Source organism: Antennarius striatus, chromosome 5, assembly GCF_040054535.1.
Source record: "Antennarius striatus isolate MH-2024 chromosome 5, ASM4005453v1, whole genome shotgun sequence".
Classification (NCBI taxonomy): Eukaryota; Metazoa; Chordata; class Actinopteri; order Lophiiformes; family Antennariidae; genus Antennarius; species Antennarius striatus.
This window is the reverse complement of record NC_090780.1, coordinates 2,190,001-2,207,445: the sequence shown is the minus strand read 5'-3', so window position 1 is coordinate 2,207,445 and position 17,445 is coordinate 2,190,001. Positions and strand designations below refer to the sequence as shown.

The following is a 17,445-nucleotide window of genomic DNA, read 5'->3' as shown; positions in this document are numbered from 1 at the left end:
AGCCAGCAGGCTCAGAGGCAGGTCCAGGTGGCTGGTGGGGAGGGCGGGGGTGGGAAACGGAGAAATGAGGAAGACATGCATCAAAAGCCACGAGCCACCGCAGAAAATAGTAGGTAGTGAATAGAAATTTACACCAGTGGCAGACAAATGTTACAGATTTTGATTAAGCCCCAGGTGTTATGACAGAGCGGATTAGACAGTGTGCTCATCAGAACGCTGAAACACATTGATGATGTGTTTTCTGCATGACACTAATAAAGTTGGGAACTTTAACAGTTTTTTCTTAATGATCACAAACTACATTAACAGAAGTTGTAATTATAAAGGTATTATTATTACTAACATCAGTTCATCTGCTAATTCTTAGTATTATTTTATTATTACTTTTTATTTTATTTTATTATTATTTTATTGTTATTTTTATTATTATTATTTTATTATTATTTTTATTATTATTATTTTATTATTACTTTATTTTTATCATTTTATATTTTTATTGTTATTATTATTTATTTTATTATTACTTTATTTTATTTGTTTATTATTATTATTATTATTATTATTCTAACGGTTAGCGCTTACCATGCTATGATGTAGCAATATTAACGTGCACACAAACTCACACCGCTTCATCCAACAAGCTCTTAGAGCAGTTAGGCCAAGTTTATGATAACTGGTGCCCTGCATTAACAAAACACTGCCACTTCATTCATCTAATAGTCCTTTAGTGGGGGGGGGTCACACAGAGTGCTCAATGGCACCATTTGCATGACAACAGTTGTACAAAAAAAAACTTTTTTCCTTTTTCCTTTTGTGTTTTTCAAGTTCTGTTTATCTGACGTCATGGAAATAATCCTTGTGCATATGGATCGGCAAAAAAAAAAGTTTGAAAACCTTCCATTGGAGAATAGCATGTTCAGTCCACATGTGGCAATCAGGCTGAAAATGTAAAAGCTATGTGTGTGGTTCGGTTTTCAGCAACAACAAAAAAAAAAAGTTGTTCGTGGAGCTCTGAAAAAAAATCACACTCTGGAAAGTGTTTTAAAAAAATGTGTTTTCATGTAAATCAAGAGACAGATTAGAAGAAAAGTTAACTGTGTTATGTAAAAACAGCTGTCATATAAACAATGCCTAAAAGTGAAACAATGCTGGACGTTTGCTAATTGAATTTAGCCAATGCGATAAGTGCAAACACACATTCCTGTTTGATTACAGTATTTCTTCTGTTTACCTCCTTTTGTTGTGAGAAAACTTTAATGCCGCTTTGGTAACTTTCCAAGGTTGTAAAATCCAGTCGGAATAATTGCAAGAAGATTGTGAGATAAACACCAGAAGTTCATTACAAAGAAACCTACCAGGAATCTATCCTCGATAGGGGGTGGGGGGTGTTGGGGGAGCTACACAAAGACTTGTTCTGTGTGCTGGTGTCTGCTGAGCCTCTAAGAACATTTAATCTGTTACTCCAACAGGACTTCAGGGATCAGGTTTCATTGTTTCTTACCTGAAACAGCCCCAGGTGTGGTTGTAACAGAGCTAAGTACGACAAAACGCCTGTCGTCACTGAGTTTAAGACTGGAGGCCGATGGTGTTAAAAGAAACTAAATAGAAAAATAAATAAATAAATATATATATATATATATATATATATATATATATATATATATATATATATATATATATATATATATATATATATATATATATATATATATATATATATATATAAGAATAAAGCATCCACATGTGTTATATAGAAATATTACAACTGGTTTTGCATGTTCAAAAGTTTCTTGCAGAACTCCTGACTGACCATCTCACAACAAAGAAAGCAAAAATGCAGCGTGTTAAAGCCATCGTCTCCATGATGAAGAGTCGGGGTGCTGCTGTATAGGGGTTCCCCTTACACTATAGCTTCTCAATCCTTATGCAGCTGTTTGCATTTGTGTGTCTCTGTCTATGTGTGTGTGTGTGTGTGTGTGTGTGATAATGAGCGACGGAGCAAGAGAATACGTCACATCTGTTTCTGTTCACACGCTCTTCTGCCAAACTTCCACTATCAGAGAACGTAAACAGTATTTTCTTTAAAGGGGGGGGGGACAAAATGTGGAAGGAGGAGGAGGTAAACACGGAACATTAAGAGGTGGATAAATGAGATAGAAACAATGATTATAACCCCCCCCCCAAAAAAAAAAATTTGTATTGGTTTACTATAATAATGTAGTTTGTGTATGATATAGCTAATAGACACATTCAAAGCAGTGATAAATGATTTTCATTGGTTTGATCTCATAAAAAGTACACAGCTGTATAGTATTTAATGTACCAAGAATCCATTAAAGATATAACTCAGCACTAGCTCCATCCATTCACCTTCTTTATTCTGATAAATCACTAGATCACATATCTGATCATGACATTTTAGTCACCAAGAGTAAAACATCATCATTGTACAGCAGTCTAATATCCGATAGTACACAGAGGACCAATGGTTAACTTCCTGTTTACTACAAGTCCATCAGTATATGTAATATTCTCCTTTCCCACATGGGTAGTGTTTACTGTTTTGGGCATACAACCAGCCTCCAGAGACAACTTAAAAAGAATTTAGATAACAAAAAGTTCAGAAAGTATGAAGAATACTCAACTCATCTCCCCCTAAGAACTACTTCAGCAACATAGTCAAGAGAAGAGAAAAGAATGTTTAGCCAGTTGGAAGTGGACTTCACCACTAGAAATAATTTGATCAAGTTGGAGCAAAATGGGCAGAAAAATAAATATAAAACGTAATTACTCGCGGGGAATATTTTGGTAGATTTCTCAAAAATAAGAAATGTTTGAAGTCACTGCAGCTAAACAGTGAGTCACACTTTTGCAAATCTTTACTCAAACAGTTTGTATTTACGACTCCGAATGAAGAACATGAGTATTTTTTTGAAAGCTGAGCTCATTACCCTCATATAAACAGTGAAAAGGGACAGTTTTAAAAGTAGCTTCTTTGGTGGAGATTTTAAAAACTGCATTTTCCAGGCAATGGAAATAGCAAACATATAAGCGATGACAACCTGGCGGTGTCTTCTTTGCAAAGAGGAACCTCTTGTTGGGTTTGCAGGGTACCGCTGCAGGGAAATAGCGAGGGCGTTCCCTCCATTTTGGATTTTATTGACTTCCAATTTTCACTTTCGTGAGTTTCACTTTGAGTGCAGGTGTGACCCTGAGCAGAAATCGTTCTTCCTGGGGGAGTCACTGTGAGCTTGGAGTCTCAGAGAAGTTTGTCGAGACAGAAAAGACTGGTAACAGCGTCATAATATCAAAACCAGACTTCTGATTGGCTCCAGTGGCTGTACGAGTTCAAATCATATTGCGTTGTGCTGGTACAGAATGCTCTGCATAGCTTAGCAACTGTTTTAGTGTGGATGGCCATAGTTTTCATACTAACACAGTTAGATCCAGCATAGCACTTTGTGCTTCTGGGCCCTGAATACCTGAATCCCCGCTCTGTTTCTGGCTATCAGATTAAAATGTCTGATTTTATTAGTAAAATCATTGATGTTGTTGCTATTTTTCCCCACAAAAACCAATCATTGTTGTCCCCCCACCATCTTTTCTGACCATCTTACCAGCAATGCCCCCTTCCTTCCCTCCATTCCCCCCCGCCATCTCATCACTGTTCAGACTGATATTCACTAATCTGATGCAGCCATAGAGATTTCCCTGTCTGATCTCACACAGCCACATTTTCCACTGCACATTTATCTATTATGGACACATCATTTTCCAGGTCCGTATCTGTCTGGAGGAGCATTTACTGTAAAAAAAAACATGCAGTTAAAGATCAAGTAAGACGCTTCTCGGTAGTAATCAAGGCTAAAGTGCGGTCTATTTTCCTCTGTTTCCTCTGATAAGTGATAGGTCACATAAGCAAAAACAGATTTCGCCGTAGTCCCTGGTTCTGGACATGGAAATTAAAGATTAGTATTGGCAACTAGCGAGGGATGGGATGAGATTCCCAGAACATCCCCCTCCCTCCCTCCCATCGCCGAGGTTTTACTTCCAATTTAGCCACCAAAGAATATGAAAAAGAAAAAATAATCCTCTTCGTCTTTGTCTACTATTAGAACCATGAAGCCCTTAAAAACAGTCAGAGGTCTCTATAAAGTGACAGAACCACAGGGCGTAACAAACCAAGTATATAGTTGTCCCTGTTCAAGTGTGATCAAATTCAGCACTGCTTACGTCTGTTTTACTCTCTGTCCCACATTGTGTTTGCTGATCACCTGTTGATCGGTATAATAATCATCATAATTTTCGGTTTTGTTTAAGATTTAAAAAACTAGGGCTACTCACTGAGTACGGGGCGGCGGTGGCTGAGTGGTAGAGCGTGCGGTAGAGCGGGTTGTCCAATGTTCTGAGATTGGCAGTTCGAGTCCTGCTCCCGCCCGAAAAACAACGAGGCGCCCTTGAGCAAGGCGCCCTTGAGCAAGGCGCCCTTGAGCAAGGCGCCCTTGAGCAAGGCGCCCTTGAGCAAGGCGCCCTTGAGCAAGGCGCCGTCCCCCCTTACAAGTTGCTCATTTGGGGCGCACCAGAAAGGAGCTGCCCGCCGCTCTACCTCCTCTGCATGCGTACAGGACCCATGTATGTGTGTGTGTGTGTGCGTGTGTGTTCAGGGCCTGTGCACACCAACATGTATGCGTGTGATTGGATTTGACTAACTAGAGTGTGCTCTTAATTTCCCTTCGGGGATTACTAAAGTATATTAAATTAAAACATTTAAAAAAATTAAATTAAGTAACCGTGGGTAAACACTTATAGATAAGAGGGTAAAAAGAGTAACTTTTGCGCTTTGACAAAAAGCAGGAGCATTTTTTTAATTTTTTTATGCAGATACATACTGTAGACTTGGCTTACTTCATTTTGGTACATCAGCCCAGTGTGGTTAGGATTTGTACCTCTATTCTCTCATGGCAACCTGATTTACACAGCAATGGTTTTACCATAAAATCAGGAATTGTTGCTGCGGTTCGGCTGTTTCTTTAAACATCAGTGTTTTGGTGGTCCTGGTAATTTAAAACATTTTAAAAAATGGGTTCCAAGTGCAATTACTGTGCAAAAATACAGAATTCATTCGAAAGCTACCCTTCGGTTCCATCCGCCGTAGAAGTTCTGCTCTGATCTCATTCTGTTGTGTTTGACTTTGAACGGTTACGTCACCAACTACCGGCCTGGCATGTACAGAAAAGCATTTCTACAGACGTGTGGACAAGAATAAGTTCCTTAACATCATGGTTTTTCAAGGTGATTTTACTTGAATCTACTTTTTATTGCTTGGAAGATGGATGTGAGATGACAAGATGGGGGTAGAAGTGGAAGAGGGAAAACACTAACCATTCTGAAATGATGGCAAACTTTATTTGACATCAATGCAATTCTAAAACATGATAATCCCAGGTGAGACTCAGCAGAATTTCCACATTTTAACAGAAAATGGAATTGCAGATTAAATAGAAAAGGTTTTCTTTTTTTTTTCATGTCAAAACTTCTAATTTTGTGTCTTTTCTGTACGTGGCTCAAAATAGTGCTTAAAGTTTATCCATTAACATCTAAATAAAGAAAGAATAGGAAACTGCAGACATTTTTATTTCTGAGGACACTTACGGTCAGGTTGAGTTGAACAGTCTCAGGTAAGCGATTATCACACTACGGTTAATTTTCTCAGTCATCTGAATCATTTAAAATAAAAACGTCATTTTATTTGCCAGGAAGTTTTTGTATTCTCTGCCTTTTTCTGGTTGAGTGATATTTTTGGAAAATCACATTATTTTTTATCCATTTTAAATCAGGTGATTTTTGTTTTTCTTCCCCTTAACATAAAGAAACAAAAAGAAAAAAACCACAAAAAACAGATTTTGCATTTGATTTGCATGTGTTTGGGTGTAATGTAAAAAAAATCTTCGCTCCCTGCAGATTCATTCACAGCTCATCCCAACAACATTTACATCAGATGAGAGGCCGCTGGAGGAAGTCTCATGGTGATCTGACAGAAAGGAAAAAAGCGTAGTGACTGGTACTTCACCCCCTCCCGACATCCCAAACCCAAACACACCTCCCCCCCCAACTCTAAAACCATTGTCTCCTCCTTTTCATACATCCTCATATCACCCAAAACAAATGAGTCCTGCATTTTCCTCCCTCCCTCTCTCTCTCTCTCTCCTCCCCCCGCCTCCTTTCTCTCATTTTCCTTCTCCCTTATTTTCCCTCTCTTTCACTCCTTCACTCCGTGCCGATGAAAGGCAGGCATTGAGCCGGCAGTGGCATTCCAAAACCTCAGGCCTCGGCTCCAGTGTGTCTGGCTATTCAACACTGCTGGGAGCCATTAGTTTAAGCAAGGTCTGACCCGCCTCCTCACCCACGGAAAACCCTCACATCTCCTATTACACTCCACACAGAGAGGGGAGACACAGCTGCTTTTTTGGGTGCAACGGGTGTATGGATGTGTACAAAGACGGGACAGAGACAAATAACGATGAGTAAAGAAACGCGAGGCTGACAGACAAATTCATGCGTGCATTTGTGTTTATGAGCGAGAAAAGGAAAGAAGAATCCTTTATTTATGCACACTGGGAATATGAAGGAGTTGGTGCATTGCTATATAAGAGAGACTAAGAATAAGAAAGTGACTGCATGCGAACTTAAATTTATGAGCCTTGAGTCTCATGCTTACTTGGCTGCATCTTCCTAAAGTTTCCACACAGGGAGGCCAAGTGCGTAGCCAGACACCAAACCCTTTCACCAGCAACTCCCCTTTTAAGCGATATCCAACAACCACGCACTTTTTCGAAGTCTCTCCAGCCGCTCTGCTGTTTTAACGCACAAACCAGATGCACCATCAGGGATATCCATCTTTGGCACCGGCAGCCAAATCCTTAAATACGAACGTTTTTACTAATTGGAAAATGATACCGCGGATCGGAATTTTGCGCCGTGTTGCTAGCTTCACCCAGTTGTCGGCACATAAACAGGAATAGTTCTCGTAAACAACTCCATCTTTGGGTAAAGTTGTGTGTTCGGAGCTCCGACAAGCCCACACACACAGATGTACACATTCAGCGTGGAGCTATGCAGCGAACATTCCTCTGAGAACAACGGGCTTTATTTCAGTATATGTCTCAGTGGGAGAAAAATATATTTGTGTCCTTGTTACCTTTTTCAAATACATTTATTAAAACCCAGTGACATCAGTCACAATATGTATGAGTCCTTACGACACAAACTTTAATAATTTATGATGAATAAATCATGTTCCTTATTTTCCTTTGGGCTTTTCCCTTCAGGGGTCGCCACAGCGAATCAGTTGCCTCCATCTAACCCTGTCTTCTGCATCCTCTTCTCTCACAATAAATAATAAAAAATTAATAATAATATATGAATAATAATAATATTAATAATAATAAATAATAATGATAATAAAGTAAATATATTAATAACAACAATACATTAATCAATTAAATAATAAATTAATAAATTCAATATTTTAATAAATTAATAAATTATTATTTATGATTATATATTACATTATTAATCATGTATAACAGCTCCCAATTCTGTCAAAACCATTAATAAACTGCCAATAAATAAACATTACCAAACCACGAAAAGAAGAAATTATTCGTACTGAAAGACAAATGATAGCAAAACACATGCAATATAAAGTCACTTCATATACCGTGTACTGTATTTTCTGCACTATAAGGTGCACTGTCTGTTTTTGAGAAAACTTAACACTATTAGTTGCGCCTTATAGTGCGGAAAGTACTGTACAGTGGTACCTCTACTTACAAAATTAATTGGTTCTGGAAGAAATTACATAAGTAGAAAATTTCGTAAGTAGAAACACGTTTTCCATGCAAATGCCCTAATCTGTTCCAAGTCCCCAAAAATTCAGACATAAATGTTTTATAAAGCATAAAAATGCATCAAAACATGTAACAAATACATGTTACGATTAGATTATTACACAATAAATGAGAGTTGCGCATAATGTAAAAAACAAAGAATAGAGTAAAGAATAAAATGATGGTCATTTACCTTTTAACTGCTGTCCTCATTGTTTTTTGCCCTCTTTGGTTCATGCCCTCTTGCCCCCCCATGAACAACAGAGTGAATTCCAGTCCTCCTTCTGAACTTCTCCAACCACCCACACGATGCCTTAAACTCCTTAAACTTCCTTTTGTTTTAATAACGTGGTGATTGTAGATGCATTACGGCCATATTCTTTGGTGAGATTAACCAAACGCATCCCTTTTTCAGGCTTTTCTATCATCTCTTGCTTTGTTTGTACGGACAAAAAAACTCTTTTCCTCGTCTTTTCTTTTCCTCTTTTCTCCGTCACTTTCTTGGGGTCCATAGTGAATACTCTAAAAGTTAATATATTTACGTAAAACTATCAGAACACCTCATGGGGCGAGGGCGGAATGACGAGGACGCTGCATAGACACCTATCTAGATACACACAGAGGTCCCTCTTAGCCAATGGGATGCCAGGATGCTAGGTAATAGCCAATGGCAGAGCAGCTATGGGAATGTTGGGTTCAGGAACCTGTGGGAGCTGTGAGTATCAGCCCATACTGTATTTTACCTTTCGTCAGTCGAAATTTCTTTTGTAACTAGAGGCAATATCTTCCTGCTGAGAAGTTTCGAAATTAGAGGTACCATTGTATGTGAAGTAACTTTATATACTGTGTATTTTGGTGTGTATCGTGTGTGCTTCCTGCCAGCGGTAGCCCCCCCCTCCATGAAGTGTGTTTCCTCTGTGGGGCTGAGGAGCAGCTGTGTTGTTCTCTTCGCTGGTGAAGGCCACACCTGTGATCTGCAGGTGGTTCATCTGGCAGTGGAGCCGTGAACACCTGGCTAAGCACAGAGATAGAGCCTGCAGGCACACACACACACACACTCTGTGTGTGTGTGTGTGTGTGTGTGTGTGTGTGTGTGTGTGTGTGTGTGTGTGTGTCTAATAGTTTGGGGGATTTCTGAAGGGCTCAATTAAAGTTGGAAGAAGATAACGGCTGAGGTATGTGTTGGCATTTCCCAAGGTTAAGCCTGAGGGATGTTTGGGCTTGTCTGTGTGTGCAATGTGATCCTCATTTTGTGTGTGCGTGTGAGCGTGTGAGCGTGTGAGCGTGTGTGTGTGTGTGTGTGTGTGTGTGTGTGTGTGTGTAAAACATGCATGTTTTACAAGTTGGAGCTCCTTCCTTACAAGAAACAACACATCAAACTAAATCGTCCAGTCGATCCCGCTCAGCTGATTGAATCACATAAAAATCTCCCAACAGAATGAACTGGGGGGGGGTTGGGGGGGTGCTTGGGGGCACCTGCTTTGTTGCTGGTGTGCAGACCCAACACGTGCACGACATCTGACCGCGCCGCTCCGCTAGGACAGACAGGCAAAGACAACAAGCCGTTACACCAGCTGAGGACAAGACACATAAACACACACACATCCCATCCTGGGAGCAAGAGCAGACAGCATAGTACAAGTGTGTGTGTGTGTGTGTGTGTGTGTGTGTGTGTGTGTGTCATGAAGAGACCAGATCCAGTTCCCTGACAGCACAAAACCCAGCGGGAGTGAAATCAAAGACGGGACGGACGAGGTGAACTTGACGGGAGTCGTAAAGTGAGCAGAGAGGCCAGGATCCTCCGTCACGGTCGCCGTGTGACAGAACGGGACCGGGGGGGGGGGGGGGGCAAGGACTCACATGATGTTTGACTTTATCTGTCTGGATATGAAACAGTCATCTGGGCCGAACACTTTGCTCTCTGTGCTCGGCCCACATAAGCGTCGTATTTTATTTCTGCTGATAAAAAGTGTCGATCATTTTGGCTGAGGACGCCCCGTAAAACACAACACAGAGATAACAGAGATATTTATAATACTGCATATGATACTGAAGCTTTCTGTTCAAGACTAAGGAAATATGACAAAGAGGAAGGAGGAAACACAAGTTTAAAGAACGCGTCACGCACAAATCTTGTCGACCTTTGACCTCAACAATAAGAGCTTTCACACAGTTGGTGCTCCTCCCGGTGATGACAGGCCGGCTGCAGTTGGACAGGCGAGAAGGAATGGACAGAGGGATAAGACAGATTAATGGAGACAGAAAAGGAACGGGGACATGGAGGGATCACAGATGGGGGGGGGGGCCATGTCAGATACAAACAGCAGGTGAGAGGAGGTGCTGACGTAACCCCCGAGGGCCGTAGGGCCACATCAGCATAACGGCTGTCCTCAAAGGGCCAGATGTAACTTATAAATGTAACTAAATGTAACTCAATATAATGTAACTAAATGTAACTACTCCTTAATGTTAAATAACTGAATTTATTACTTATTTAAGTTACAAACATTACAAATAAGTTTGTTTGTTTCTCTGTTTTTAAAATAAAACCTTTTAATTTGTCAAGTTATTAAAACCCACAGAACTCCATCAATTCAAGAATCACAACTATCAATGAATAAAGAAAAATAACATCAAACACAGGTTAGAACGTTAACTTTGTTCAAAATGGTTTTGTCAGCATTAAAATGCATTGTGGGAAATGTAGTTTCAGGTCAAAGCACACTTTTAATTAACCTATTTATTTTTATTTTTATATTTTTGACCCCCTTTTATGGGGTTAAACTGTGAGAAAAACAAATATTGATTTTTAGACACTTTGACCTTTTATGCTCTCGCGGGCCACATAAAATGATGTGGAGGGCCACATTTGGCCCCCGGGCCTTGAGTTTGACACGTGTGCCGTAGAGAAAGGAAAAACCAGCGCTAACTTCATTCTGTGTGAACCAAGTGGGGGAATGATGGAAGGGGGTGAGGAATGGGAGCAGAGGGGGGGCATTAAAAAGCACAATGTGGCGATAAGTTCCTTTCACTTGCTTTTTTCTTTTTTGACATTCTGAAGTGTCTCTGCCTTTCTGTTCCCAGCCGGTGTCCCTCCTCTTGAAGTAGAAGAAGGCATAAATGCCTGTACGTAATACCAGAACCTGTGCGCCAAAGTCTCAATAAAGGATGTGTGATTTCTTTCCACCATGATTTAAATGGAACACAGTCGAATGCACAAAAGGAGTCTTAATCCCATTTGGTTGAATGTTTCAAAAGACGTACGACAAATATGCAAAACCTCTCTCGGACCCTGCGGTGAATGTGTCAAGGCGATGTTTGCGCTACCTGGTGACACCTGAATAAAATTAAAAATAATGCTCATCTTGTTGGCTGGATAGCATCACAAAATGAGTGTTAAACAACATTTAGACAACCAAAGGCTGAAATCAGGGGGGTGGGCGAGCACGTACGCCCCAACAGCCCCGGTCTCCCGTATGGCCCGGGTATTTCTGAGGATTGTTATTGGCGGCTGATCTTCAGCACAAGATCACATCTGGATCTTGTAAACGTAGCGGCTCCATGCGGCGCTGCTCGGCAACAAGAAACAGCTGTGCAAAACTGGCTTCAATTAGCCTCACATTCTCCCTGACAGTTAATCCCTTTCTGCTCCCCTTCTCTCACTGCTTTTCCTTTAAACTGTTCAACCACTCCTCCTGCCCTCTTTTTTTTAATTTAATTAAATTTTTTTTAGTTTTAAACAGGGAAACTGAACGCTGAATTAGTTTCAGACAATGTGACAAAAACCTCTGAGATCTCACGTAACGTGACAGATCTGTCTGGAAAGAGCGAGCGCTCAACACTTCGTTACGATTAGATTTAATTTTCGCAGTGTGTGATCCTTTAACAGTAGATGTGAGATTAATTTTGTTTTAAATCCTCATCTGGCCTCACGTTATTGCTCCAACATGAGATGCTTGTTTCTTTTGTTGTGGTGCTCGCATGTGGAGCGCCGGCCAACAAAGTGACCCCATAAATTCAGTCTTTAAACATCACTTTTCCAACTATAACCACACACAGCAAACACTTAAGTGCGATCCAACAGTGTAGCGCACTGTTGTCACCCCTGAGTCATTAATCACGCTCAGCTCATTTGAGTTCAACAACACACCGACTTGACCCAGCTGTGCTGAATCCATGTTAATCTGCTCCTCTGATAGGAAACCAGAGGCGGGTTTGAGGCGAGGGAGACGATCTGATGGACCCAAAGAGCAAATCTGGACGTTTCTGCAGTCATCACAGCCCCGGGGTCGGAGTAAAACACTAACAGGTGTTAGCGCTGGTGGAAACGACCCACACAGAGACCAGAGGGAGTGAGGAGGATGCTGATCCACACAAACACACCCAAACACACACAGCAAAACATGGACTCAACAGACAGAGACACAACTCTGCACACATTTCCAGCATGAACACCTGAGAGACATTTCAAAGTCAGAGTCAAGTCAGCTTTACTGTCACATGTACCCGTATACAGTATACACGACATACAGCACAGATGAAACTGTAGTCCTCTCTGACCCACGGTCAACAGGCAGTACAACAGGCAGCACAACAGGCAGTACAACAGGCAGCACAACAGGCAGTACAACACAGGCAGGACAACACAGGCAGTACAACAGGCAGTACAACACAGGCAGTACAACAGGCAGTACAACACAGGCAGTACAACAGGCAGTACAACAGGCAGTACAACAGGCAGTACAACAGGCAGTACAACAGGCAGCACAACAGGCAGTACAACACAGGCAGGACAACACAGGCAGTACAACACAGGCAGTACAACAGGCAGCATACATAGGCAGTACAAAATGCAGTACAACACAGGCAGCACAACTCTGGCAGTACAACAGGCAGCACACGTAGGCAGTACAACACAGGCAGTACAAAAGGCAGTACAACACAGGCGGTACAAAAGGCAGTACAACAGGCAGCACACATAGGCAGTACAACACAGGCAGTACAACACAAGCACTACAATGGGCAGTACAACACAGGCAATACAAAAGGCAGTACAACACAGGCAGTACAAAAGGCAGTACAACACAGGCAGAACAACTCTGGCAGTACAACAGGCAGCACACATAGGCAGTACAACACAGGCAGTACAACGGGCAGTACAAAACAGGCAGTACAACAGGCAGTACAACAGGCAGTACAACACAAGCAGTACAACGGGCAGTACAAAACAGGCAGTACAACAGGCAGTACAACATAGGCAGTACAACAGGCAGTACAACTCCGGCAGTACAATAGGCAGTACAACACAGGCAGTACAATAGGCAGTACAACACAGGCAGTACAACAGGCAGTAAAACACAGGTAGTACAACAGACAGTACAGCACAAAGTACAAGTGGAAACCATTTCCCATGGTACCTCGACAGGTACACTAGAACAACCCACAAAGTCAGTAGGGGTGACTCCATCGGAGAGTCACCTCCCAACACCTCCAGTGCAGAATAATTCTCCCACATGGCTAAAAACAAAAGCCCCACGTCTGGCATCGCTAGCAGCCCGCTGAAGCCAAAACCAATTAGGTCTCTAATGCAGACCTGCAGGGCCCCTTTGTCATTTAGTTCCCCTTTTAATGTCAGAGGATTGGAATCTGACTTTAAAACCCAACCCAACAGAAAAGACAGAAAGAAGCAAAAAAAAAAAAAAAAATGGGGGGGGGGGGGGTGATCAGGGCTTCCAAATTAAGCACATGTTTTTGAGTAGAGAGCTAATTTAATCAAGGGCACATGGAAATGATCGACTGAGCAATATTTGGCCTACATGTACTTTAACACATCGTTCCCCTGCGTATGGACCGCTTCCCAGAGGGACGTGCTTTCCACATAACATGAAATTACTCCAGGAAAACAACTGCATTCAAACAGAATGACAGCACATCTCATCTGCTTTAGGTTTCGGGGACTAAAATAGGACTCCCCTCCAAACACAGTAGATAATACAGTAGATTCTCTGCTGCTCTCTGGTGGTCACTGTAGCATCATCATCATTTTATCATCATCATCATCACTATCAGTATGACAGCAATGCCTTTGTCATGCGGTTATTTCCTTCTATCTAGTGAAAAGGGCATCGCGGTGGCACACACAGGGGCCTCTTTTCACGGGCCCCGGTCCAAATTGACCCCATTTGCGATGCAGGAGGCTGTACTATTGACCCCTGATGTAAAAGCAGGCAGAAACCACAAGCAAAAGAAAAAACTCCTCCTGGCATCAAGCAGTGTCTCCAGACTGGTTTTCACATCGCCTGGTGTGTGTTTTTGTCTTAAAAAGCTGTAAACTCCAGATGGTGTAAAGAGAGACAGAAAAACTTTGCCTGGTGGATTAACGGCTCCAAATCCTCCACTGAAAAGACACACACACACACACACACACACACACACACACACACACACACACACACACACACACACACACACACACACACACACACACACACACACACACACACCAAGAGCTGCTATTCAATCAAATGGGAGCATAATAGCTGCCTTGTGGGGGCCATCGGCTGTGGGGATAATGCATCCAATCGCCTGCGTGTTACTCATAGTTTTTCTCACTCCTTAATGGATCATAATAAGCGTACGATCTGAGCAGACAAAAGGGATAAGAGAGTTTTTGTTTGCTGGTGATGCTGATCTGATAGGATCTGAAGTAGGCTAACACATTTTCTGCAGACTTAATGAGCTCTGGGAGAAGATGTACAATATAATAAAGTTGTTGGGGTTGTTTTTTTTTTACGCGCGTTAAGCAGCCTACACCAGGTCTGATCCACGTTTACGCACACAAAAAAAAAAGATTCCTGGGACTCATCATGAATACCTGTGGAGAGATATCTGTACCGAGGCTACTCACAGGTGAAGACGCTGGGCATTCCGACCATGCCTGTCGTGTTTCTGCGGGTTCTTCTTCGTCCCGGGGAGGGAGGAACGATGATCACTGATGCGCTTAGTTTTTATTAAAAAAAAACACTTAATTAAATTAAAGGAAGAGACGATCGATCCGGTTCACACCATGTAAGACAGGTCCCTGTTCACTAGTGCAATAAATATCGGCGTGGGAGGCGTGGGATTGGACGCGTTTCAACAGGAAACCGAACCTGCGCCGCGGTAATGATTAACAGGAGGACGCGCAGCGCGCAGCGCGCAACGCGCGTAATCCTCACAGCAGACGCACTTCATCGCCCTGAGCAAAGTCGTTTACGACTTCGATTTGTGGGTGTATTGATTTTTTGTCCCCCCCCCCCATTGCTGGAAACTATAAAACAAATTATCAATGAAATAATCCAGTATAGGACGAGTTCAATGAAAGCAGAGTTTATGGATTATGTTGGATAAATGTTGCAGCCCTCGGATCATGTGATGTTGAACAGTAATTCTACCCCCCCCCCCAACCAGGCTGGAGGGGTGATTATATGATGAGGCAGAAAATAACACTGAGTCACAAACTGAAATGGACTCCATCCAGAGGTGTTACTCCTCTTTACAAGCAGAATATTTGGATGCTACAACCCCCCACCCCCCCTAATACACACACAGACACACACACTATCATCCACCCCCTCCAGCCACCCACATATGCCACACACTCCTCCCCCCCCCTCCTGCCAGGCTGCCACCTGCTCCCTGCAGCATGCTCCACAGCTGCTCTGCTACAATAACAAATGAAGGTCCGGTGTGGCTTCAGGAGTCATTACCTACAGCTTCAGAGGAGTCACAGCGTAAGGGTCGCCCCTGGTCTTGTGTAAAGCGAAGGGGGCCAAGGGGCCACTAATTGTTTGGATGCAGAGGACCAGGGGGGTGCTACAGTTTGGGGGACTGGAAGCCAAGAGCCACTTGCTGTGTCACGGCGGGGAGTAAAATCACACGCTGCTGACAGGGTTTAGTCTCCAGGGTTTGGATTTCACTCACCGTTAAGATTCCAATTCTTTGAAGGTTTTTATCGCTTTTGAAAACAAGACACCCCCCCCCCATCTATGAATGAATCCAAGCCAAGATATTTGCTGTTTTTGATTAGATCAGGGTTTGCTTGCATAAGAAACGCAATTAATTAAACGTTAAGCAGGTTAATGCCACAGTTAAATGGTCGGTGGTGACATCAGGCCTACTGTCATAATAGAAAGTACAGATTCTTGTGACTCCACCGCCCACGTCGTCGCTGGCAGGTGCACAATGGAGGAACAGAAGACACAACAGCGTGAAGAGAAGAAAACAATGTCGCTGCGTCGCCTTGAATAAACTATAATAAAGGCATATTCTTGTTTTTATACAGGAAGGATCGCGCCGTCTGTGTCAGAACACTTTGCTCCACAATCGTTTCAGTCATGTTGTGCTTTAATAACACGGATTTAACTTTAGAATTGTTGCTCTTTCTGAGATCGAAGGATAAGAATGCAAACCCAAGTTTACAAAACTTGTCTTATGTATTCATTGAACTTCTCACACAATGAAGCGGTGAGGAGTGAAGCTTTGATCGTGACGGCGGCGTCCCGTCTCGTCGATCAGCTCCGTGACGCGTTAACAAAGAGATGACGAGTCAGTTAGCAGCAGGCCGCAGTCACAGAAGAAACCGGCTCAGACGGCGGGGGGATTTGACGTGGTCATTATGGGCCCTCTGTGTGACAGCTGGTCACTGCCCCCCCTCCCCTCCCTTGATCGCCTTTCAGTGTCTTTGTCACAGCCCCTTTTAATCACACCAGCAGGACTGTTACACAGCAAATCAGCTGACCCGACCTCCTGGCTGAATGAACAGCTAAGAGTTTTTAACGACACCTACAAAAGTAGTGCATCCCTGGGATGCACTTCAAGAAAAATGTGTGCATCGCGACATGAAGTTTATGCATCCCAAAAGTAATAACAGAAAATACAATAGAAGCGTATGCAAGTTTTACCAATAGCAACATATATAAATTTTAAAAAATATTAATTTTAATGTTTTTTATTAAAAACATCATAACTGTTTAAGTTAAAAAAAAAAGTTAAATAATATATTTTATTAAAATATTAAAGCCTGGTAGACATTTTTTTTAAAAAAGTTTTAGAAATAAAGAAAAATGTAATACAGTTGTTATTTTTCTCTCTTTTGCTTTTCACTCAATAGTTTTCTTTGCCTTTAATTCATACAGTATATACGTCTGTGGACACTTCATCAAGCTGACAAAACCTTCTCCACACACATTTCAGTAATATCTGCAGTAATATCTGTAGTAATATCTGTAGTAATATCTGTTGTAATGTCTGTAGTAATATCTGTAGTAATATCGCTCTTTTTCTTCATGAACTTTTGATTGTTTTTTATGCATGAAATCACTCATTGTCACTTGCTTCTTCTCCAACATTTGCATCTTTTTCGGAGGCATGGTGATAATCAACCAAACCTTCTTTTAATTGAAAGCGCCTATAAAAAAATAATAATGGAAGATGTCCCATGTAATCTTACAGTCCAGGTCCCTCACACTCGGTTATTATGTACATCGTCATGAGAACAACGAAGAGCAGTTATTCT

General features: G+C 41.9%; 1 protein-coding gene across 2 annotated transcripts in view; it reads right to left on the bottom strand.

Annotated features, from left to right (window-relative positions):
- The window catches only part of cbfa2t2 (CBFA2/RUNX1 partner transcriptional co-repressor 2), a 37,233-nt gene extending 22,256 nt beyond the window's left edge, over nucleotides 1–14,977 (bottom strand). Inside the window, exon 1 of one of the 2 annotated variants that reach the window (XM_068316222.1) lies at nucleotides 14,797–14,977. In XM_068316222.1, the coding sequence (XP_068172323.1) occupies nucleotides 14,797–14,824 (28 nt within the window). In that variant the 5' untranslated portion in view covers nucleotides 14,825–14,977. The remainder of the gene's footprint in view (nucleotides 1–14,796) is intronic. The other variant, XM_068316220.1, reaches the window with a different exon arrangement.
- Between the last annotated feature and the right edge of the window lie 2,468 nt (nucleotides 14,978–17,445).